At 42.2% G+C, this 25,669-nt stretch overlaps 2 protein-coding genes across 7 annotated transcripts; one reads left to right on the plus strand and one right to left on the minus strand.

The window, feature by feature from the left end:
• Nucleotides 1-13: 13 nt before the first annotated feature.
• On the minus strand, nucleotides 14-7,754 carry nmur3 (neuromedin U receptor 3). 6 transcript variants are annotated; one of them, XM_035520146.2, is made up of 5 exons: nucleotides 7,614-7,754; nucleotides 7,088-7,452; nucleotides 6,527-6,616; nucleotides 3,082-4,060; nucleotides 14-2,230 (listed from the first exon to the last, which is right to left on the minus strand). In XM_035520146.2, exons 4-5 carry the CDS (start codon nucleotides 3,950-3,952, stop codon nucleotides 1,779-1,781), a joined length of 1,323 nt encoding a protein of 440 aa, XP_035376039.1. In that variant the 5' UTR covers nucleotides 3,953-4,060; nucleotides 6,527-6,616; nucleotides 7,088-7,452; nucleotides 7,614-7,754; the 3' UTR covers nucleotides 14-1,778. The 6 variants fall into 6 exon arrangements, with proteins under 6 accessions (XP_035376039.1, XP_035376042.1, XP_035376040.1 ...); XM_035520149.2 differs by lacking the exon at nucleotides 7,614-7,754 and having other exon boundaries at nucleotides 6,527-6,610; nucleotides 7,088-7,123; nucleotides 7,276-7,603; XM_035520147.2 differs by lacking the exon at nucleotides 7,614-7,754 and having other exon boundaries at nucleotides 7,088-7,123; nucleotides 7,276-7,603.
• A 15,702-nt stretch (nucleotides 7,755-23,456) lies between these two features.
• Nucleotides 23,457-24,822, plus strand: si:ch211-220m17.5 (guanylin family protein). The gene is made up of 3 exons (XM_027025130.2): nucleotides 23,457-23,615; nucleotides 24,053-24,248; nucleotides 24,451-24,822. The coding sequence occupies exons 1-3, from the start codon at nucleotides 23,544-23,546 to the stop codon at nucleotides 24,507-24,509; spliced, it is 327 nt and encodes a 108-aa protein (XP_026880931.2). The 5' UTR covers nucleotides 23,457-23,543; the 3' UTR covers nucleotides 24,510-24,822.
• The last annotated feature ends 847 nt before the right edge of the window (nucleotides 24,823-25,669 follow it).

Below are 25,669 nucleotides of genomic sequence, written 5' to 3' on the forward strand. Positions count from 1 at the left end.
CTGACAATAAATAAACGCATCAGAAATATGCCAAGAAAGGCATATATTGTTTATTGAGTTTCAAGAATGCAACCATTTCACTTTACGACAGTTCAGAATATTATTTAGAAATGTACAGACAACATGAGTGATTATACGAGAAATTTTGTATGTATTTTAAATAACATCAAGGTTTAAGGCAACTGAGAGATGTATTGTACTCATTTGGCTTTAGCGTTGCTGGCCATAAGTCTGGTGGGTGACACAGGACCTTGACCTATCAAGCAGTTTCACATTTTTTTTAATCCATGAATTTGGCCTGCTCACTCAAGCTGTTTCTTTAACTTTTACAGACAACTCTTTTAAGTTATTACAAAATTACTGATATTTACAGAATTGGATCTTTTGTAATGGCGTACGTAAGGAGCATACAAACAGCTAGCAGGAGTGAATAATACTACACAAGTTTTTCAATTCTAAGACCTGCTTCCAGGCTAATGTCTGTGCGACGTGGCTGGTGTGTGCGAGTTGTCGGGGTGGCGGTCCTGATCTGACTACTGCAGGCCCGCATTCCTTCTGTGTCACCAGAGACTTCACTCACTGGGTGCGGTAGGTCCCCAGTCCACACGCGAGCGGAGCAGGGTGTTCAGGGAGAGGCCAAGGTTCAACACTTTGATTCAATTTGGGGGGGGGGGGTCTGTGAGACTCTGATGATGACGATGATGATGTTTTGATATGTTACACCTCTTAGGAGCATTACCTTTGTTTTTATAAAGCACATTCTGACGCAACATATCAAACCAGAAATAAAATCTTCTTCACTTAAGATAGCATTCACACATACCAGAAGCACTTTCCGGATCCCACAGAAGTTGGACATTGCCAGAATACGTTATGCCCTTGGATTGCCTTGTTGTTTTCTGTGTAAGCCCTGTTTTCCACTGTGTCTCTTTCTCTGAGAGCATCTTTATGAGCCAAAAGCTGATAATGCTTCGCTGGCGTGTTCTTCTTGAGAATAAGAGTTAGCCTGCCATGTTGTCCCTTTCATTTCTTTGGAACAGAGACCTAAAGTAAGACTCCTCTTTTGCTACCAAGGCAACTAAAGTCCATTAGAGGTACCCGTACTTCATCAATGAAAGCAATTCAGCCTCTTTTTTTCCAGTGTATTCATTAAACTGGTTTATTTCTTATTTTTCAGAATCAGTTAAAAGATCACATCATTTTTATCCACGCAGATTAAATGTTGCGTTCTGTTGTCAGCAACTACTTGTGCCAAACCTGTCCTTAGTAAATTCTGCCCATAATATCATTACCATATCAATGAGTACACTCTGTTAAAGTGGATAAATAAAACCCACAAGGGAAAAAAAGATGTCGGTGAATAAAAGACACGGAAACAGTACGGAACTTAAAAAGGTTACAAACCGTGATTCTTATTGACATGTTGCAAATGAGATCATCTAAATGAAGCAAGAAAGTCCTTTTTGTTTTACACAATCCATTGACCTGCACAACTAGATTAGACATTAATATTCCTGTCCATCTACAGCCATACAGCAATTTATGAAACACTAGTTCCTGTTATGTATCCTTGCAACATATGAACTGCATATGAATGAATGGTAATAGCCTATCAGAATGACAATGACCTTGAATGCCTTATTACCAGCATGAGGTGTTTGAAAACACTCTACAAAATGGACTTCCTGTTGCTCACAGGTGCTCAGAAGAGGTTTGTCAGTGAGGAGAACTGCCTCAACCTGGTGGGCAGCTAAATGCCCTCGATCAGGGACAGCGTGTCACATGAACGTGGTCTCGAGCTCCTGGTCCCACCCTCTGCTGTAGATAACAGCGGGGCGCGGGTCTGTCTGAGCCCTGCCCCGTGTCTGGGTGTTGGTCACCAAGGCTACTGCGCCTTTGCGGAAGGACGGCCTGTTACAGTAGGGCGGCGAGCCACCCTGCGAGGCGCTGGGCTCCAGGCGGCTGCACACAAGCTCGAGGAAGCGCTCGCGGAAGCGTGTGGAGAGGAGGTTGTAAATGACGGGGTTGACAGCGGAGCTGAGGTAGAACAGGACGCCGGAGAGGATGTGCACGTACTCGAAGACGTTGTGCATGTGGTCGGTCCAGCGCGTAATGAAACTCCACAAGAGACGATCGATGTGGAATGGAGCCCAGCAGATTGCGAAGACCAGCACTACCACAGCTGCAGCAAGCACAGAGAAGAGCCGTGAGAGAGCCACACTGCTGCTAACTGCAGGGGAGGAGAGGCAAGAAGGTGACAGGCAGGAGATCTTGAAGTAACGCCCCTAGTTTTAGCTTTTAGCTGCAAACTATTTTCTCTAAAATGGTTATTCAAGTGTAAAGACCAATATACATTTCTGAAGAAAGATGAATCTAGCACTTAACAATATATTGTATATTACACAGTACATAAATATATGGGTACATTATGGTATGACATAAGGAAGGGGAGTTCACCATGTACACATTTACCATTTTACACAGAAAATCATTACTTTAAATTTCGCATTGCAATAATTATTGAGACTGTCCTGGGCTTTGTTCTCTGAGCTACTGTTTTAAAAAATACTGTATTGCTGGTATATAACAGAAGTTCCCCACTTTTTGTTATGTGTATATATCCTAATATTTGCCTGAAACAATTGTATGTTCTACTGGTTAAGTAATTCAGTGGTCTTCCTTTGTAACAGCCTTTGGCTAAATGGTTGAAAAAGTAGCATGCTTGTCTGAGGAAGTACCCATTGGAGAGAACAACCAAACTTTCATATTTAATCAATGTAGTCTATTTCATGTTTATGCATTGTATAATCCCAATTCAAAGACTAGCTGGTCTATAAGTGACAGTGGTAGCTCAGTGGTTAAGGTACTTGACTTGTAATTGGAAAGTTGCTGGTTCAAGCCCCACAGCTGCTGTTGGGCCCCTGAGCAAGACCCCTTGATTTCTCAAGTTGTACTCAGTCATAATTGTGAGTTGCTTTTATCCAAAGCGTCAGCTAAATGCCATAAATGTAGAATGCAGTGCCGAATCTGTAACACATATTCAACACACGGGAGTGCCACAGAGCGTCTTTAGCAACTCACCCAGCATCTTTGTGACCTGTCTCCTGCGGCTGCTCTCCACTCGGATCGTCCAGCTGGTGCGGGTGCCGCTGCCCTTCTCGGGTTTCCTGCCCCGCTGCCGGTGCTCCCTGCCCAGTCGGACCCCGATCGCCAGGTATAGCCCACTGATCACAACCATGGGCACGAAGTAGAAAAGCACAGTGGTCACCTGGATCACCAGGTTGTAGATCCACTGCGGCTTGAGAAGGTTGCAGGTGGCCGACTCCAGCACCTTCTCAGGCAGGTAGTAGTAGCGGAGGCCGTGGAGAGAGGTGTTGGGGATGGCGCAGACCAGGGACGCGAGCCACACCCCGCCGATGACCCTCTGGGCGTGCTTGTTAGTGACGGCATAGCGGGTCTTCAGGGGGTGGACCACGGCCACGTACCGCTCCACGCTCAGGACCGTGACGTTAAGCACGGACGCAAAGCAAACTGTCTCGAACAAGAAGACCTTGAAGCTGCAGACGCCTTCGGCGAAAGGGAAGGGGTAGTTCTGCCACAGGTCGTAGATCTCCAGGGGCATCCCGAACAGTAGGACCAGCAGGTCGGAGACGGCCAGGCTGAAGAGGTACAGGTTGGTGGGTGTTCGCATTTTCCTGTGCTTTGTGATCACAGTGCAGGTGAGGAGGTTCCCCACCACCCCTGTGACGAAAATGAGGACGTAAGTCAGAGTCACTGGGAGGAAGAAGGGAGACCTCCTTGGCCCGAGGAGCCTGAAGAGTACGTCGTCCAGCGTCAGAAGCTGACACTGTCCGCTGCCGTTGCCGGTGTGGTTAAAAGTGGTGACGTTACACAGAGAAAGGCCAAATTCTGATCCATTCAGTAAAGGATCACAAAAGCAGCTTAAGGACATTGTTCAGGAGGAAATCCTCAAGATCCAACTCAGGAAATGAATCCTTACAGGTTGCTAAAGACACCACGGTCTGCAGCTCTTGGGCTTCATCGTCAGTATAATAGAAGCCTGTTGAAAAAAGATTGAACCTATTGCCACAATGTATGAGACACTCAGAAATAATAACCACAATAATCAATCATATTCATAATGCTCACGTTTATGACCCTGCTGTCGAAAGATCCTTCCCAGACATAAGTAACAACAGATAACAAAAATAAAGTAAAATTAAAAGTTAAAATATGAGAAAATAAATCTAATATAAATACTATACAATATAAAAAAATGCAAACTGAAACAAAATAAAAATACAATAGCCTGAATAATAAGAGTAAAATAAAACTATAAAAAAAAATTATAATCTAGGAAACTAGGGAAATTAAATTTCTCTACTTTTTAAACCTTTTTTAAAGGTATTCTGAGTGCCTTACAGACGTCAACTGCTCTCAGACAGGGTCCTAATGCACTTAAATCCTGATCACCCACAGCTCAGGTACCTGATTTCACAGACCTAAAAAACTGGAAGTAGCAGATCTGAGTGTCGATGCAGATCTGAGTGTAGATGCAGATCTGAGTGTAGATGCAGATCTGAGTGTAGGTGTGGATCTGAGTGTAGATGCAGATCTGAGTATAGATGTGGATCTGAGTGTAGATGCAGATCTGAGTGTAGGTGTGGATCAGAGTGTAGATGCAGATCTGAGTGTAGGTGTGGATCAGAGTGTAGATACAGATCTGAGTGTAGGTGTGGATCTGAGTGTAGATGCAGATCTGAGTGTAGGTGTGGATCAGAGTGTAGATGCAGATCTGAGTATAGGTGTGGATCTGAGTGTAGATGCAGATCTGAGTGTAGGTGTGGATCTGAGTGTAGATGCAGATCTGAGTGTAGGTGTGGATCTGAGCGTAGATGCAGATCTGAGTGTAGGTGTGGATCAGAGTGTAGATGCAGATCTGAGTGTAGGTGTGGATCTGAGTGTAGATGCAGATCTGAGTGTAGGTGTGGATCTGAGTGTAGATGCAGATCTGAGTGTAGGTGTGGATCAGAGTGTAGATGCAGATCTGAGTGTAGGTGTGGATCTGAGTGTAGATGCAGATCTGAGTATAGATGTGGATCTGAGTGTAGATGCAGATCTGAGTGTAGGTGTGGATCAGAGTGTAGATGCAGATCTGAGTGTAGATGCAGATCTGAGTGTAGATGCAGATCTGAGTATAGATGTGGATCTGAGTGTAGATGCAGATCTGAGTGTAGGTGTGGATCTGAGTGTAGATGCAGATCTGAGTGTAGGTGTGGATCTGAGTGTAGATGCAGATCTGAGTGTAGGTGTGGATCTGAGTGTAGATGCAGATCTGAGTATAGATGTGGATCTGAGTGTAGATGCAGATCTGAGTGTAGATGTGGATCTCAGTGTAGATGCAGATCTGAGTGTAGATGTGGATCTGAGTGTAGATGCAGATCTGAGTGTAGATGCAGATCTGAGTGAAAGTGTGGAGTTCTGTGAGCACTGTGTTAATTTAAGGGCTGAGAAGACCATGTTGAAGCTGGATCTGCCATGTACTTGTACACAAGTAAAAATAATTTAAGATGAATCATTATTTAGAATGGAACTGAGTGTATGGACTCTAAAAGTGAATTTATGTGTAAACTGACAAGCTAATCCATCCTCAATGCCCTCATGACTTTACCTTCTCAACTTGCACTGCTGTTTAAAAGTAATATGATACATATTTCAGCTACATCGGTCATATACCTTAAAACCCATTACACCTATTTAACCCATTCACTGCTAGACCAAAAACCATTACATTTCTGTTTAGTGTCTCTTATCACAGATCATTAAACACTAAGAGGATCATTTCACTCATAGATGTTTACACCTGTAATGCCCATAATACACTCACAAAGGAGGAGGAAGTCAATAAAGAAACTAGGAACAACCATCGTAAAACACAAAAGAAAGTATTCAGGTTAGCATTACATTCCAGCCTTCCACCAGAAGCCAACAGTTACAAGGTAGAAGATACTATTAAGTACTATCCACACCAAGTTGCCACTGATGGGCTCCTGAGCAAGACCCTTAACCCTCAATTCCCAAGTTGTATTCAGTCATAACTGTAAACTGTTTTGGATTTTTTTAAAAAGTGTCATCTAAATGCTGCAAAATATCATTGCTGGAAAGCATACGTTAGACTAAGGAAAAGGTGAAATTCAACTAGGAAACATTAATAAAATTGAATTGGTTATATTTCTTTACTTTCAAGTAAGATGCTACATTTTTTTTAAGGATATAACCTCAGCCATGTGTGTCAACGGGTGTTCAGTGTCAGTCCTAACAGAGACATTTATATTATGCAATCACCTTCCTACATTAGAGATGGTGTTGAGTCATACCAGCGATACAAAAATGCATTTAGGAAATTGACTTATTTTGAGTTTTAGTCTCATCCTCATCTGTTTTAATTCAAAAACACTAAATAGGAATAGGAATTCTTATATGCCATCACCCCTACAAAATGAGGCAGTAGACTGCACATACCCACCTGCGGGAGGCCAGGGTGTGACCGGGGCGACAGCGGGGAGCAGAAAGCACCAGAGATGAATGAAATCAGTCTGCTCAAGACATACTGTACCTTACACACAGAAGAAATGGAGGCAGGTGTTAGTAATGGTCTCTCACTATTAAGATGCCAAGAACCAACGTTACAGAACATAAGCTGCTGTACTTCATTTCATATAGATTAATATGACCTAAACTTCCTTCTAAATAGCCACGTGGTTTAATGTGACAACTCTGTAATAGTCACAAATAATCCAATCACTGAATTTACCTCCCACCGAAATACGATTCGCAATGATAATCGCCGCTGGCTGTATAAACGTGTAATCACGGAGATCATAGCGCATGTGGAGCATGTTAACTATCACGACGCCAAAACGCAGATACAAGTACCGATTTTCAATTGGAAATAGAAGCGTTTTCAACACAGAGAAAAAGATACTTACATAACTAATGGATTTACATTTTCCCAAACACCATATTTAACTTTTTAGCAGACCGACTGGCATTTTAAGCATTTGTACAGATTATTTAAGTCACGCACCTGTTCATATTCCAAACGCCTGTATCGCATCCCATCCTAAATTAAACGATAGACACCGGTAAAAATAATAACTTTTTTTCAGTCCAGTTTTCATTAAAACAACATTAGACCAACATCTCGTTAATACACAGCGATAAGGGACGACCAAAACACGGCAGAAGACGCGCAAAGACTGTGGAAGATCAAACCTCCTCGCCTGCAAGCAGTACTTTCACCGAGCTCCCGTGTAGTCCCGTGTTGCCGTGATCGGCGCTCTGAAGGCGCGCTACCCAGACCACCTGCTGGCCGGGGGGCAGGCGCGCTAGCCAGACCACCCGGGGGGACGGGCGCGCACTCTCCGCCCTCTTTTTACGCAAAGGAAATTGCTAAATAAACACATAAACAAAGTCGGACCAAGCAAAACATTGCAATATTCCTGCGTGCAATTAACGTAACGAAATAGTGACGAGAGGTTTACATAACATCAAAGGCTTTCTTTACACGTTTCCTTAGAGAATTAAAAAACAAATAAAAGTCGCATCCCCACCACGGAACCTGCAGCAGTCCTACAGCCAACGTTTGCCTTCCCGGGACTATAGGACGCATTTTATTGTTCAGGCGTGAGTGCTTTCAGCCGTACCCTGCCAAGTTCCAGCAGTCAGCATTTGGCCTTGCTTAGGGGGAAAACAGCGAATAAACAAGAAAGGATTGTGAGCATATGTTATTGCTGTTGTTGTTGTTTTCAGTTTTGCTACATTTGCTTTCCGTCTCTGTCTCTCTCCCTCTTTTCTCTGTCTACCTTTCTTTTGGTCTCTCTCTCTCCCCCCCCCTCTCTCTCTCTCTCTCTCTCTCTCTCTCTCTCTCTCTCTCTCTCTCTCTCTCTCTCTGTCACCCCCCACCTCTCTCATGACTGTTTTTAAATCTTTACTGCAAGTGCAACCGTCGTGCCCAATTTATTTCTAATTTATATCTAATGGTGGTCTGTTCATTTTTAAAGGCTATTAAGAAAGCCTGTGAAAAAAAGATATGGCAATACAGTGAAGACTTTTCCTATGATTCGGTATATTAAGAATTAACTTTTTAGTCGATAAAAGTCTTCCATTTTATAGCCATTTTAATACCATCTATCCATTTGGAGGAATTGATAAACTTCATATTCCGGGTGTGCCCTGGACTACGGTTTGCATCCAGACCCATATTTCAATCGAGTGGCGTTCTTTGTTCGGTTTGCATTCATTATACGGTGCATCTGCGCATCTGCTTGGTCTGTCGGCCTGTAATGGCTCTTTCGGCTGATTCGGTCACTGGTGAGCGAGTGGCCGTTTTTTAAGTCGAACAGACCGGGTAACGGTGCGAAACCTCGAAGGCTTCGTTGTCAGCTTGAAACCACTCGATAACGTGGTTTAAAAATTCTGCGGCCCGAGGACGTAGCAGAAACGGGGGGTTTGGGGGACTTTGAGTTAATCGAAAGGAATTGGGTGAAAAAAATAAGATTCTCATGTTTTGTATGAAGGAACAGACTGAAAAAGGCGCAGAATTTATCCCACCAAAGTGAAGGTGGTATTTAGCTTCCCTACACCTGGTAGTAAATGACGGCTTCTTTTAAAAATGTCATTCGTGGCTCCACTGTTAACAAAGCACCTGTCATTCTTTACCTGCTATGATTACTACCCGGAGTGTGGTAGCGCATCACTGTAATATACATGACGTAAATGTATTTATAGAAGTTCGGAGGCGTAGGAAAATCTGTGAACATATGGTGCTGTGCTACTAGCATTAAACTGGATGACAGTACGTACACAAGTGTGTGTGTGTGTGGGGGGGGGCATACCAGGACGACCAGATGAAACTTTCAATTAAATAAACAAAGGTAGACTTTATTATTTATTTGCAAAACCATGTAGAGGAATCTAATGTGATGGAATGCACGTGGTAATAAGTCTAAAATGAAAGTGTGAAGCTTTCAGCTATGTACTCTGACCCAACCACTCTGACCAAACACATTGACCAACTACACTGACCCAACCACTCTAACCCAACCACACTGACCCAACCACACTGACCATCCACTCTGACCAACCACACTGACCAACCACACTCTGACCAAACACACTGACCAACCACTCTGACCCAACCACACTGATCCAACCACACTCTGATCCAACCACACTCAGACCAACCACACTCTGATCCAACCACACTCAGACCAACCACATTCTAACCCAACCACTCTGACCCAACCACTCTGACCCAACCACACTCTGATCCGACCACACTCTGACCCAACCACACTCTGACCCAACCACACTCAGACCAACCACACTCTGACCCAACCACTCTGACCCAACCACACTTTGATCCAACCACACTCTGACCAACCACACTGACCAACCACACTCTGACCAAACACACTGACCAACCACTCTGACCCAACCACACTGATCCAACCACACTCTGATCCAACCACACTCAGACCAACCACACTCTGATCCAACCACACTCAGACCAACCACATTCTAACCCAACCACTCTGACCCAACCACTCTGACCCAACCACACTCTGATCCGACCACACTCTGACCCAACCACACTCTGACCCAACCACACTCAGACCAACCACACTCTGACCCAACCACTCTGACCCAACCACACTTTGATCCAACCACACTCTGACCCAACCACACTCTGATCCAACCACACTCTGACCCAACCACACTCTGATCCAGCCACATACTGACCAACCACACTCTGATCGAACCACACTCTGATTGAACCACACTCTGATTGAACCACTCTGCACCACACAACCTTGGCCTCAGAAGGTTCTCATTGTCTGAAATGGTGTCACAGAGGTAATAACAGTTAATAAACCTCTGGGTCAGTTCCATGCAGTCTGTGTTAAAGGGTATTGGGACGAATAAGGACTGCAAAGCATTATGAAGATGACAAAATCCCTTCAGGTGACTGGTGTAACCCTCCTGAACATCACTGGAAGGTGGTTCAGAATTATCCTGACCTTCAAAAAATAAACCAACCAGTCATATCTAAATCTGGCTTTTATTTAGTTTACCATTGAAGATCTTGGGTTGAAGATTGAAATGCAATTTGAACAACATTTGAAGTTTCATTGTGTCTATCAGAAATTCTTATTCAGTAAGGCTCGTGTTGAAAATAATCAATAATCAGACATTTACCTCTGCCTGTACTATTCATAGCTTAGAAGAAAGCATTATTACAATAGCCCAGTATGCAGTATTTCACCAGTGATGTCCAAGTATGTGTTTTCATATTGCTGATTGAAGCAACGTGAGTGTTGTGATTCATGTCCCTGTTCTCTCCATCTTCCAGCATGTGTGTGTGTGTGTTCCAGTCAGTACATAATCCTTCAGGCCATTTCTATATTAAAGTCCATCTGCCCCTTTAGTTTTACTTTTGCTTTATAGTTATTTATATGAGGTAATCCCAGTGAGATTATAGATTATATTGTGCTAGAGGGATGTACTCAGACTGTTAGTAAATAACATAAACGTAACGCAGTAAAAACCTGGATGTAACTGGTTTTGTGCCGTGAGTGGTTGCCATGACTCCTTACCATGAGATCTCTGCACACCACTAGTTGGGAGGCAATGCCCCTCTGTCCTGTGTTGGCTGTGGTTTGGATGCTGAATACCTCATGGGGTACATTAGAGACTACATAACCCAGCATGCTTTTCTTTAGGAAAAATAATATATATGATTGATGGATTTAAAGGAACTGACTGCAGAAGGAGAGCTTTAAATTAATATGGTCCCCCCAAAAATTTATTTATTTGACTTAGAGGTGAAATGTAGTCCTAAAAAATATTCTACTGTGAAACAGAGCATCTCAACATTGAAACCTCACTGTAACCTTAATTTAACCCTTCAATCAGGTTATGAAATAATCCAGCGTCATGTATTGATTTCCTGTGAAAACATGGCTTTAAAGAGGCATGGGAGACCACAGGCTTGTTTGTAGATGGTCTATTAAATGTATTGTTTGCAGAAATGTATTGAAGTATTCCACACTCTGGAAGCATTTTTAGCTCAGGGACCTGCCAGGTCCGACATGGGCTCACTTGACTCTGAGTCCACAAGCCTGTTAACCAGCCGGCAGAGGCAGGATGTGTGTGTGGGTCAGCTTTATCTGGGACAAACCGTGAACCACTGGCAGAGGAACGGTTAAACAACAGCATGCAGCCAAAACCACAAAGAACTAAGACAGAATGGGGACCCCCGACACTATAGCGCAGCCACAACAGACGTGAACCGGCACAAAATGATCCCCAGGAAGGCTGGCTAAATCTAGGAGCTCAGACTGAAGCCAGTGGAGAAGGCCAGGGAGAGGAGAACGCTGGCCAGGCTCTTGGTCAGCAAAAACAAAACCACATACCCCTTTATGTGGCACTTAATGCAGGAGACTTCACTTGCACATCCTTCCCACCTGCAGCTATCAGACTCTGTGGCACCATGCTTACCTTGTACGTCTAAAACGGACTTTTCCCCACTGCTGTACTTTCTCAAGCCTCTGTTGCCTTCGCTGTTATTGTCATGCCATATTTGTCGCATAACCGGCTATTTGTGTCCAGACATTTGTATCTGTTTATACAATTATACTACACGCTTGCTGTATGTTATAGGCTCGTGCTGCAGTTACACCTACACTTTTCATTTGGGATCAATAACGTGTTGTCTTATCTTATCTTATCTTATCTTATCTTATCTTATCTTATCTTATCTTAAACTTGGAAACATAGCACAGGAACTCTGAGATTCATAGATTTCACAATAGAGACATGGACAACTTGTGTATGTGTCCTGGGACTGACGAGCGTGAAACATAAACTGTATATACAGCTTATGGTCTGAAACAGGGGACAGGTGGCACTGGTGATCAGGTGGGTGGGTGGAGTTGAGCAGAGAGGGTGGAGTTTTGTCACAGAGGGTGGGTAAGAATCTTTTAAATGGGAGTCTGTGTGGCATATGATGTCAATGCTTGTTTCCCTGCTGCACAGCAAGGAGCCCTCCCTGAAAACATGAGAAACTGATATCCAATATCTTTTACAGAAGCAGAGAGATAGTGGGATCAAATCTTTAGAAGCTCAGAGAACTGAAAACGTAACTCTAAAGAAAGTATATTGGATACCTTCCAGTCCCCTTAAGGCCGGTCTGTCTGATAGTGCCACCTACTGGAGTTGAGGTTAGGTGCCGCTGTGGACCAGGTTCCAGGGTAGTGTCCACATATCTTCTGAACAGAGGTCCATGGCTTATTATCATAGTTACAGTGATGTAGTCAGAGATTATTGCTCAGAGCATTCACTTCACTGGGACCCAGACTGTTCAGATGTTTCAACTCTAATAACGATTCTAGATGGCAAAACACAACAGGGCCATCTGTATTGTTATAATTTCGAAATCTCGGCAGATTGGAAGAATATATTAGACATAGCAACAGATCAGCAGATTGCTATCCAAAATTGGAGAAATATTTTTGAAATCTGAGAAATATCTATTATAGTGGTGCTGCTTCTAAGACAATGGTCATTGACAGTTACACCCATACATAGGATCTTAATGGTGTAATATGCAATGTATACCATTCAACTGTCAGTCCCTGTGGTGTAATCCCACTCCATTTATTCTGGTCCTTGTCTTTCATACCCATCTCTGGATGTGAGACATCATTACCTGGGGCCCATTTAAGACTGCTACAAACAGAGATGGTCCAGTTTTGTGTTTGTAGTCTGTGAATTGGATTGTGATTATTTGAAGAGATTGGCTGGTAATGAATCTTGTGCTTTTGCTATTAACTTTGAAATTGCATTTATCCCCCCAAGGATCGCTCACTTGGTTTCCATCATGAATAAATCTTGGAGGAAGGAATAAATCTTATAAATGGTTTAAATACATGAAATAAATCTTGTAAATATGTTAAATATATGGAATAAACCTTGTAAATGATTTTCTTAGCACCACCAGGAGTGGCTGCCATTCTAGGCGGTTCAGGTTTTGTCTATATTTCTATAATAGTTAGGGAGGGATGGAAATATTTTGTCTTTTGTTTATTTCCATTTTTGGAGGCAGTTCAACTGTGTTTTATAAAATAGTTGTTGTGGTGTTTTTGTTTATTTTGGCCCAGGTCACATCATAAGTCAAACCAGTGTATATACAATCCTGCTATCATGATTTCCCTCATTCTGTCATTTCCATTTTCATGCATATGCATACAAGACACATCACATTTCACACCACACAATCTACTGTTAAGACAGCAAGAATTCCTTCGCTGCTAGTGGCTAATATGATCTTCAAGAACTCCAGGGTCCTCCAGGATGATGCAGAGACTGCGGCCTCTTTCAGGGAGCCCCACTCATCCCCTGTCGATGAGACAGAAAACGAGAGGAATGAGAGTGAGACATACAGTAACCATAACAGGGTAGCCTGCAAACGCTCAAGATGTCCTCCTACATGTGACATTTATTAACACAGCCACTGCCATGTCTAGCAGGAGATGTCTAACCTGAAAGGACCAGTTGTTATCACCAAATACCTCGAGAGATATAATCAGTGGAAAGCTGGAGAAACCAGGAGAAACTTGCAGGTGGTTTGATCAGACACTTTCGGAGGGTTTGTCTTTTCCAATGTAAAGGGATTTTTAATGCTGATGGATGTTGAATTAACGATACACCTGTTTGTAATAGCAGCTGCTGTTATGGCAAAAGTGAAATTAGGAAATTCTCAGAGAGATAGAGAGATAGATAGTGCAACGTTGCGCGGTAGACGGCAGACACGTGCAGAGAGGAGTGAGATTTATTATGGGCAAATCCAAAATCAGAGTCGTTAAGGCAGTCCAGGGTCGAAGAGCTCACACTGAGAGTATGAGGCTACATGATTAACAAAGCAAACACACGGAGGCAAACAGGGGAGGCAGGCTATAACAAAGACTAGAGAAAACACAGGGCTAAGAAACACGAAGGCTGGAATACAAATTTACAGGCTTTGCAAAAACATCAAAACAACCAAACACATTCACATAAACGCAACCATTCAATGAAATAAACACATTCAGAAGAACAGCCCAAAACACTGGGATCCAGACAGGGTTTAAATACATGAACTTAATACTAGAAACGTGGGACAGGTGTGGAAAATCAAATGAGGGGTGGAGAAAACGAAACCATGGAATGGAACTAAAAAGCACAAGACAGGGAAAATATGGAATCCAAGAGGGACTGATCGTGATAGATAGATAGATAGATAGATAGATAGATAGATAGATAGATAGATAGATAGATAGATAGATAGATAGATAGATAGATAGATAGATAGATAGATAGATAGATAGATAGATAGATAGATAGATAGATAGATAGATAGATGTATATTTATTCATGTTATTTTATCTACTGTCTGTTATAAAATGACATTTTATTTTATATATGCTCCCCCTTGGCCATGTCATTAGCCACCATGGAATTTCATGTCATTACTGTGCCAATAAAATACAACTTTACATAAAAAATTGACGCATACTCTTTTGCACCTTCACCATCATAATCATCATCATCAACAACAACCTCTCTATCAACACTCATCGCTTGTCTTGAGAAGATGAAGCACCGCGCATCAGGTTCAGTCTCCTCCAGCAGAACTAGCAGTACACTCTCTGGCCACAACATTCCGTCATTGATTTGGGTGCAAATCTTGACCCTCAACTCACCCACAAAGACCAAAACAATCACCTCTGCGAGACTCTGCTTTCACCACTTCAGAAATACTGCCCAGCTTCGTTCTGCTCTCACCTTAGTAGACGCTTAACAGCTGGTTCACGCTTTTCTCGCCTCCAGACTAGATTATTGCAGACGCACTTCTCATTGGGATTCCTAGGAAGAGTCTTCGGAGATTACAGTACATTACAGATTACGGATTACAGCTATTGCTGTACTAGAATTCTGATGAGAGTGTGAAATATCGAACACATTACACCCATTCTCCATTCTCTCCACTGGTTGCCCATCTCTGCTAGAAGCCCTCCATACTCAGCAGTGTATCTATGGCAATACCCCCCCCCCAACCCACAGCTGTGGACTCACCCACTGTGGAGGTTGCGCCTGCGTGTCTGATGGCCAACGACTGATGGAACTCTAAGTGATATGTGCCCAAAGACCTCATGGTTCATCTGTTGGCCCCTTCCACAAACATGATTTACATCCTTTCCAACTTGCGTATCTAAATGAGGTAATTATAACATGGCAACAGATAATAAGCAGTACTGCACATCAAGAGAGCGACACTTGCCCATATATCAAATGGGTAATATGGAGAAGTTAGTAACATAACCTACGTCAGCGCATTATGTCCCTCTACAATTACATAAGCACTGGGATGGTTTCCACTGTGGGACTGAGAGGACCAAGATAAAGAAATAGGGTTTATACATCATTACATCCATGGAATTACTTCCCGAATTATTTTCCCAATATATCACTGCAGTGTACTTATAGGTGTGGAAGATAATATTAATAACTACGTAGCATTTGAGAGAAATTAAATATCTCTAATATTAGGTTTGTGACTAAATGCTAAAACTGCGTTCTCTGAATGTACAACCACTAAAGAGACAGTGGTCCTACATAAGAGTGTCAATGCCTTTTTAAGAGCATTTGTTATCACATTAAATGATACAGTTACCGTTATTGAGGTAATGAAGATGTCTCCATGCACATCAAAAACAGCGTTTTGTGTTTGACACACGGTAATTAAGAACGCATAATTCCTCGTTTTCTACAGTTCAGGAGCCCACCAATGAGATGCACATGGAATTTCGTAATCCATTATACACAATGCATCCTTGCAGTAAGCAAATACCAATCACAGCCACGAGAAACAAACAAAAAATATTATACAATTTACGAATAATACTTAAAAGTATTCTGTAGTGATGAGGAGCGGTATTATGTTTTTTTGTTAGCTTTGTTTTGCTTAATTTTGTTGTTTTGTTTTTGTTATTTGCTTGTTTGTTTGAGACTAATTCTCTATTTGATTTGCTCTAAAAAATAAGCAGAAGAAACTTCCATGGGAAAAGCAACACGGATGATCAGTAAGTTGTCAGTAAATCTTATGTTTGCTAAAATGGGTCATGCGGGTGTTTATGCAGGCTACACCCAGTGGTCTCTAGGTCTTCAAGGTACCTCACAAAAGGAAAAACATCTGCAACATGTGACACATGACCTAGGATTGTATTTGATTTCACATTTTGAGATGTGGGCTTCATTTCCAAACCACAGCAACAACATGGGAAATCTGGACCTCTGAATTAGCAGAGGCCAGTCTAAACATGGCAAACTCCCTCAAGCCTTTATCCAGCACTAAAATCCACCTACTGGACACACTCCAGCGCTACCCTGGGCTTGCTTCATATCCAGTCATGCTTGCAGAACCAGAGACAGATGGAATCTGTATTATCCCCAGTGAGAGTAATCAACCCACGCTCTGTAATCAAACAAAGAACAAAGAACAACACTTTCTTCCTGCATCTCACACACAGTTTGGCAGCGTGAGGGCTGACACTGTAGCTAATGGCCTCAGTGACAACTGATAATCTTTCTGCTTTTTAGTCATATACTCAGTGTTTGTGCTTTCGGTTCAGAAAATGTGGGCTTTGGGACTCAGCCCTTGTCATTTTCAGGATGGTAGTAGATTTCAGTAGATTGAGGCCTAAAGAAGTCCCGTCTTGCCCTTTTGATCGGTGTCCACTATGGCCACACACACACTCTATACACCTGACCGCAAAAAAGTCACAAAAGGAGAAAAAAGAGATACTGGTGCAGTTAGAACACACCACAGCTAAGTGGCCGTCGAGAGGCGTCCCCTTTACTACGATAAAGTATAAACACCACATGAAAGTCCAGGCTCGAACTGTCCTGAAGATTTGACAGAGACTCTGGGAAAGTCTTTGTCTGGAGCTCAATCACTCTGTGCTCTGCACTGGGTTTCGGCTGGTGTCAGATTATGCAGTGGATTCGCAGTGCTGATCGCGGCTGCTATCAGGCGTCCGGTTTTTTATCATGCTACACTTTTGACCCATATCCTTTAGAGTCATGCAGACTGGCACGGATATTTATTTACACCACACTCCCCGCAGGGCACATCTCACTACAACTCACCATAAAACATATCATATAATCTCACCACAACTCACCATAAAACATTGTCCATAAAGCCATCATATAAAGTTTCATAAGGCACACAGCACTTACTATTTTATATTTTATATATAGCTCAGGTTAGGAAACCTAAGAAGAAGCTGATCTCCACTCTCAGAACTTTAGAAGCCCAAGGAATGAATGTCATGATTTAAACATCTAGCGTTTTGAACAAAAACTGGTTTTAGGTCATAAACCTTCAGAAGCACTTTGCTTGTACAGCTGATGAAGAGACCCTGTTTCTGTGGAAACCTGGCGAACCTCACTGCAATTTTGAACATCTCTACATCTTTACGGTGCACTGCAATTCCCCCCTGGAGTTGTTTTTAATATACACCCATCAGACCCTGACAGATTAAGTGAATAATATACCCTGTGAATGGGTAAGTCATTTCAGGCAGCAAGTGAACAGTCAGTTCTTGAATTCGATGTGTTGGAAGCAGGATAAAGGGGCAAGTGTAAGGATCTGAGCGGTCAAATTCTGATAGCTAGACAACTGGGTCAGAGCATCTCTATATGGGCAGGTATTGTGCGATGTCCCTGGGATGCTGTGGTTAGTACTCTCCAAAAAATGGTACGAGGAAGGCCAACAGGTGAACGGGCAACATGGGTGTTCACGACACATTGCTTCAGGTGGGGCGCAAAGGTTAGCCTGTCTCATCTGATCCCACATAAGAGCTACCATAGTACAAATAGCTGAAAAATTAATGCGTAGGGGACTACGTAGCTGTAGACGGGTCCGAGGGCCCACGCTGACCCCTGTCCACCATCAAACGAGCCCAGAATTGGCACGGGAGCATCAGAACTGGACCATGGAACAATGATGTCCTTTGCATCATGTGGTTAACTGGGTGTGTGTTACTGGACCTAAAGGATCTGCAACTAAGGACACCTTCAGGACACCTTCAGGACACCTTCAAAGGTCTTGTAAAGTTCAACAGATCAGAGCTGTTTTAGTGACATGAGGGAACCTAGAAATCGGTAGGGTTTCACTGGTTTTAATGTCATGGTTGAGTCGTGTATACTACCACCTAGCTGCACCAGCAGTTAATTCCAATTCATGTCTATTTATTTTACAGCTGGCGCACCACGCTGTCCAAGACTTGTGTGAAATGTATACTGGGTATGAATTTTCAGTGCAACAGTCGATATTTTAAAATATGAACCATAAGCAGCCATGACAGCAGTGAGGATGCCTCTGCTCTGTTCACAGGAGCCCTGACGTGAGGCGCTTCTCACCAACACAGACAAAATACAGGCGTCTCGACGACCAGCACATTCCTATAATTCTATTCTTTCACATCCCAAGTCCTTCACCCTCGGATCAGAGCTGCTCAGGGGCGACGGGGGCCGTGCAGTCATGGAGGTTTTCAGTAATGAGGGTTTTTCCGCACATAGAGGATTTAGTCTGTTCCTATAGATGAGTTCACTGACACAAAAAACTCTAGCGGACATTCATGTGACAAATAAATTCACCCTATTCAGAGTCTACATGAAGTCGTCACACACCTTGTTCTGCAGATAGCGCTCGCAATGTGCATCGAAGGTACCTAAAGAAGAAGAAAACCTTTTATCTTAGGTACGCTTACACCCTATCAGTGTGTGTGTGTGTGTGTGTGTGTGTGTGTGTGTGTGTGTGTGTGTGTGTGTGTGTGTGTGTGTGTGTGTGTGTGTGTCTGCTGTGCTCACAGGCAAGTTCATACTGAAAAGGTCAGGAGTAGGCTTGCCTGATTGTGATGGATTACAGTTGGGCATTGCTTCAGCAGACCATAACTCAAGGTGTGGCATAGTCATTTAAAACAGTCTTTATGACAGTGTCTACACTTCTGTGACGTATATATGGGGGTGTGTCCTAGGAATGAGACCACTATCATGTTTCCTTTGTAAATACAGACTTTTTCAACCCAAGCAATTCTTGCATGAAAATGCAGATTTGAATGTAAATAAAATTCAACCTACAGCATCCCAGTTCAATTAAATAATCGGTATGATTACATTTTCTAAATGATCGTCACTGTTGTGATGCACTTCAACACAGAGCCGTACGTTCTTGAAAAGGTCAGTGAATGATAAATAAGGAACCGAGTTTACCAGAAACTGCCTCTGTCATGTCTAAGGCTCCTTCAGCAACAGAAGGGTCCTTTGCCATTCTAATGCCCGCTATTGACTAATAATCTCATATTTATGGAGCTGTCTTACCCACTCTGTGAAATCTAATGGTTGATAATAGCACATAATTGATGTAAGTGTGCCCATTCAATCCTCAAGTGTTTTGCTGTCTGACTGAGTTCTGATCTGTAGCAGAGCGAGCGCGCACATCAAAAACGTCAGACACAGGTGCTCCTGAGTGGGACCTGGAGGTGCCCTGACACAGAAACGTTATCAGCACTGACGGAAACTCTAGACATGTTTAATCACCGCACTGGTATCTACCAGAACGATTCTACTAAAAAAAATCAACGTAATATCAGTTCCTTAATATATTAGTCATATCATGAATTCTGAATGGTTTTAACAATGTCAGATATTTAATTCTGCTCACATACAGAAGCAGCAAGACTTATATGAAAAGGGACAGTATTACAAAGAGTGATTGCAATAAGACAGAAACCTGTAAAAAAAAAATGTTAAAGAAACAACAACATTTAAAACAATTGTTTACATGGACACCTGAATAGGACTGGCAGCATAAAAAAATTGCTTAAAAAAAACAGCACATGGCTTTAAACAGCTTTAAACCATCACAGTCAAAGTCAAAACAAAACATGGAGTGAATATAAAACCGGAGACATCTGACAATAATCCCAGCAATAATCCCAGCACCACCTTTTAGGTATCCTCTGCAGGATAAGGATTAGGGAAAGCCACCAGAAGCCTTTGAATGGTATCCTTTCCAACAGAGATCCTGAAATTTTAGGTTGTAACAGCCTAGAAAACTAAATCTTACTACATTAAAGAGTGATAGTCCTTTAGTTGATGTTATAAGCTTTAAAAGGGCCGCCTTCTGAATAAAGAACTCAGATTTCTACGTTATGCTCTCTAAACCATTCTTTCTCATTATTGTGCAGGAAACCATACAAACAAGGAATCAGTTCTAGCATTAGCACGACTGCTCTAGATAAGTCATATGTGTAAGACTTAACATTTTCGCAGAAAGTGTTTTGACAGCACTAGTATAAAGATATAAAGTATAACATTTACTTCACATGAAAGTAAACACTGTGAACTTTAGAGCTTGATTGTATTATTAATTTGTGATCTTATATGAATTGCATAAGCTTTATGCCACACCCTTTTGACAGACACAGCTGTAGGGCAGCAGCATAGGTTAGTGCCCGAGTCTACTGCTAATGATAACACACTACAGATAATGCTCAGGACTTTTTTGGTATTTATTTGTTTAACCTGCTTTTAGACATTAAATGTTTGTAATTTCCCTTCCTCAAACACATGTCTGGGTGACAGGGGACTGAATCCTGGTGTTTAAATATCATTTTAGCATATGATATGTATTGCATAACAATAAAAAATTGGGATTTTACCTTTAGATTTCTCACACAACGCAAAATATACGTTCTAGAGGAAAACTACATGGATGTAGAGTATGTATTGTTTTATGGCAAGTCTTCTGTCATCGAGCCAAAATCAGAAAATAATTTAATGAAGACGTTGTAATGATTGTTTAAAATATTCTCTTTAAGATGCCAGTACACTCTTCAGAGTCATTCTGCTATTACCACAGTATTTCACAACATAACCTTTTGAATTTGTTATCCTCAGAAGTCATATCAGACAGCTGATAAAGAAAGTGACTATTATTGGTAATACCACACAAGTAAATGAAACTGAATGAAACAACAGTTGATAAACAGTCATATCTTTGAGACTTCATATAGATATCAAGTCCCTTGATGATTTACGGGTGCATGGAGTGTGAAGATTAAATGAGTTGAGATGTAGTTTACAGTTGAGATATTCTCTGCCTACCTAGTCAGCTCTTTTTTTGTTACAGAGACTGCCAGAAAAGCTTTAAAAAACTAAGGAGAATTTTCTTTTGTAACTTAGATCATGTACAAAATTCTTTGTTAAAGCATAAATTCCAGTGGGCCTCAAGAAGAATGATAATGTCCCAATCCATGTGGAGCATGAGCCTACAGAGATTGGCTATGTCTCAAAACGTGATTAACGTATCACGTGTAGTAGCAGAATCCAAGGCAGACACTCAGGCAACATTTTCCACCATGAAAAAAAGAAAGAAGATGAATATCAAAATATGTTGGGGAGAAGAAATGTGGTTGTTAAGAGCATTGTCCTGAGAAGTCTGGAATCTTCTATGTGAAGAGAAGCAAAATATAATTTTCTGATGATTGTTGATAATTTGCACGTGGCAGTTCTCAGACTCGTCTGAGGGAGCTTATGATCCTACCAGCAAATTTGAAAAGAAAGTACCCAAAGAACCCATCAGACAAGCAGACATAGCTTTCAAAACCGTCTAAAACTATGTACCTTTTCTTTATCATCACATAAGATGCAGATCGATTGAGGAGACTATCTGTCTGCAAACGCAGTCCGATCTCATCGCTTTGGAATAAACACTTTCAAAACTGAAACTGCATTGTAAAAGACGATACAGAAAATAGTCTAGAAAAGCAGTCTGAAGGGGTTTTTTTTCCTCTCAGCATTTCAAACACAACTAACGAATTCAATGTTTACGTGAACAGGCTTAGACCAAATTGTTATCCTTGGGGTTATGCAAGACCAGGGCTTCTCAGAGGGCACGCTTACCTGCAAGGACATTTGATTTGGTCGTTCAGTAAACCAGGGGTTTTACTGTAATTGTGTATGATGTTATACTGAAATTGTACGCAATGTGTTAGTGAAATTTTGCCTAATGTCATGCCTTCTGCAGAAATTCAAAACAGGTCATTTTGCACAAATCATTCTGTAGCCCTGGTATTCACTGTCTACACTATTACACTATGAATAAATATGAATCCATTACTCAATGTGCAAACCATGTTTATTCTTCATTTGTATACGTTTTTGTCTTTTTGGCTCATAGTGCACCACAGACCTTGGCTCTCCAAAATTTAATATTTTGGATGTGCCTGTCCTAGACTGACCAATCAGCTTCCCAAAGAAACAAAAAGGAAAGCGGGTGAACTGAAGGCCGGGTTTGGGAATAGCCCTGTGAGAAATGGAGCCGGGAGCAGAGCTGCCCGGACCGCAGCTTGACCTGTGGTGCGCCGGTCCGTCTCCATGCAGGTATTACACACAGGTCGAGCCTGCATCCTAGCCAGTGCACATTGGTAACTGGATCCCTGCTCTCGACGTTCCTGGTCTGTATCCTGCAGTGGCAACCATCTGTTCATCGCATGTGATGAAAACAGTCCTGAGCCTCTGGACCTCTCAAAAAAACAAGTTTTTTTTTGTCAACATCTTCAAACATCCCCCCCCCCCCTTCTCCAGTTACATTCAACAGCAACCTGAAAAAAGCAGCAGTTCCTAGCAGATCTACATAACCTGCAGCTCCTATCCAAGTGACCACTCTGACTGTCTTATGCTGTCCTCAGCTGGGCTGAGACGGACAGTTAAGCGCTTATTGCGATTTTCACACTGCTTTCAATATCAGAGAAACTCATGGAATGACCAGTGATTCAGAGTAAATATCTGGTACTGTGGTACTGACATCTTGAAAGAGAACACTTGTATCAGGCTAGAAGTCCTTGAGAATAGGTATTTTATGATGCCAAACCAGACTGTGATTGTTCAGTTGGTTTATATATCTTATTTACTTAAGTGTTCACACATTTTTTGGAGGGTTCAGTTACCTTGGATGTGTTATTGTAAAAACAAACATCGTAACCAATATAGAACAGAATGACTCTTCTAGTTTGTATGAATATATAGAGCATATATTTTGTTTTTTTCCACTCTGCTAAACAAAGCAACCTTTGTGCATTTTTGCTAGAGTTACTAATTAACCCTCACTAGAGTATGACATCATGCATTCGATGAGGTTAGTCAGGATTTATCAAATCCCGTTTATGGTGCTGTAAAACTGATTGTGTTCATTCATTAACTCTGGAGGAAAAACCTACCTGTGAGTGGTTGGATTTGGCCATGGCCCAAGGTGGGAATGCTTTATAAGGAGGGACAGTCAGAGGGTTAGGGCATAACACTGAGGTGAGCTCACTTGCAAAGCACCTGGAAGACACCTAAGAAAGACCGACTGCTTCTGTCTAGACATCAGCATGAAGGCCATCCTATCAACCGCACTGTTCTTCACCACTCTGTACCTGGTCTCTGAGGCTGTCCAAGTCCACGTAAGTGCCGCAATCTCAATTTGTCTACCTGCCTCGTCTCCTACGTCTGTGTCCGTGTGAGATAAACCGAAGTTGTTTCTTTTTTGGCCAAAGAAAGACTGCCGGAGCTTCGGAAACCTAATCATTTTTTGTTCCTAAAGCCGCACAAGTAGAGAATTCGTCATCCGTGTGACATTTTCATTCTGTCTACAAATGACAGCCACATAAGTCATTGAGACGCTATTGCCCTCTTGAGGAGAATTGCTCTGTTCATTAAGATCGAACCTTTGTGATGTGTTCCTCACATTTTAGATTCTGACTGCATCAAGTCTGAATGAAACCCGGTTTTATTCAAATGTATAAGATGGTCCAGGCCTTAACACACTCCTTCCTCGAGGGTTCTGCCTGGATAATTACTCATTCACGCTGTTCTGTTCTCTTCGACCCGGTTCCGGCAGGATGGAGACTATTCCTTCTCGGCCGAATCTGTGAAAGTACTCCAGCATTTGCTGGAGAGCAGCACCGTGACCCAGAAGCCAAGCCCACGCCTCGCCCAGACTAGCTTTGGAGCTGTCTGCGCCAGCCCCACGCTGCCTCAGGAGTTCCTTCCTCTGTGCCAGCAAAGCGGCTCAGCCATGGTCTTCTCCAGGCTAGGTGAGTGTCAGTTTGAGAAGCAAGGCTAAACTCAATCACATTCTTAAATATCCAACTTAAACCTGAGGTCAGTCTTTATTAAGCCACAGTCGGTTACATGCTTATTCAGAGCTGACTTTAAAAAGCCTTGGCTCGTTCCATTTCTTTTTATTTTGAGTTTTTAACTGTTTTTACTTAAATTATCATTTTCCACCCTTTTCAGCTTCTACACCCATGGATGTGTGTGAAATCTGCGCATTTGCTGCCTGTACCGGCTGCTAGATGCCTTCCCTCTTCAGCTGGTGAAGGACCTTTCCCACTTCACCGTAACAGATTCGATGTCCAAACCCAGGGGCCACATTTCCTTCGCGCTCCCAAATGATGCCATCGTCTAAATGACTGTTCTGGAGCTGTTACTAGTTGCTTGAAAGCATGCACGTACTGATTTGTAGTTTGGAATTTAGATTTTTTTCTTTGTTACAGCATAATGTTGTTTATTTAATGAAGTCTTATTTTTCTATTTCTTATGTATTTCTTACATTTTCAGTCTTATGTTCACCAGCGCGCTATGTGTGCAATAAAAATGTCTTCACAAGGATTGTGTCGGTTTTTGCAGCTGTGAGAATTTTAATTATATAAAAATATTATATTTACTGCTTTATGCTACAGTAGCCATGTGTGGCTGCTCCAGTTTTGCTCAGAGCACCTGGTCTGAAATACAAGACCGATAATTTGGCACAAATATCCCACAGACTGAATTCATGATTCCTGGATGGTTCAAGCATTGCTTTGGTTGTTTTTCAAAGTGCTACTAAAAATTCTGAGTGAGTGCAGACCGTCTATTAGAAGCGAAGAACTTCTGTATGGGCTTAAAGTACCTGTCCCACTAGATTGGTAATATAAACCAGAACATAATTTTCCCTGGTTGCTGGATTCATGCATAATCCTACAGCCTGCACTTGTGGTAATTCCAAACGTTCCGAACACTGTTACTGAGCCTCACTAGTGTGCCCCTAGTTTCTCTCCTGGAACAACAAGGATTCGTCAGCTGGCTCTCAAAACGTACATGAGGGCAAAATAAATAAAACTCTTCTGCAACAGGCATGAGAAGTCATGGGGTAGAACAGTAATCGTCAAAAGCACACTCTTCTCCATGGAATACCATCATTGTGTGCTCAGCAAGGTTGTCATTTCTAAACAGGCAGCATGAATATTCCTATAAGGGAAGGAAGGTGATGACCAGTTCCTGACATAAATGAAAACGCATTTCCCCCATATTCTGAACTGCGTGTTGTTAACATAAAAATATTCCCCTATAACGGTACACAGTATTAGAAACTAGACCTACATTTATATTGTCAAAAAGATGGTAATTTGCTCCAGTTCACAAATTCTGCCAGAGGAACTGGTGTTGTAACATGCATGTATAGGACTGAGTAACA

Source organism: Electrophorus electricus, chromosome 22 (assembly GCF_041902795.1).
Source record: "Electrophorus electricus isolate QZ-2024a chromosome 22, ASM4190279v1, whole genome shotgun sequence".
Classification (NCBI taxonomy): domain Eukaryota; kingdom Metazoa; phylum Chordata; class Actinopteri; order Gymnotiformes; family Gymnotidae; genus Electrophorus; species Electrophorus electricus.

Excerpts from the sequence above, each read along its gene's own strand:
- nmur3 (XM_035520146.2), bottom strand. The coding sequence starts at position 3,952 with ATGTCCTTAAGCTGCTTTTGTGATCCTTTACTGAATGGATCAGAATTT. Across the intron at positions 2,231-3,081 it reads ACAGGTCACAAAGATGCTGG|TTAGCAGCAGTGTGGCTCTC; the intron begins GTGAGTTGCTAA and ends CCTCCCCTGCAG.
- si:ch211-220m17.5 (XM_027025130.2), top strand. The coding sequence starts at position 23,544 with ATGAAGGCCATCCTATCAACCGCACTGTTCTTCACCACTCTGTACCTG. Across the intron at positions 23,616-24,052 it reads CTGAGGCTGTCCAAGTCCAC|GATGGAGACTATTCCTTCTC; the intron begins GTAAGTGCCGCA and ends CGGTTCCGGCAG. Across the intron at positions 24,249-24,450 it reads CATGGTCTTCTCCAGGCTAG|CTTCTACACCCATGGATGTG; the intron begins GTGAGTGTCAGT and ends CACCCTTTTCAG.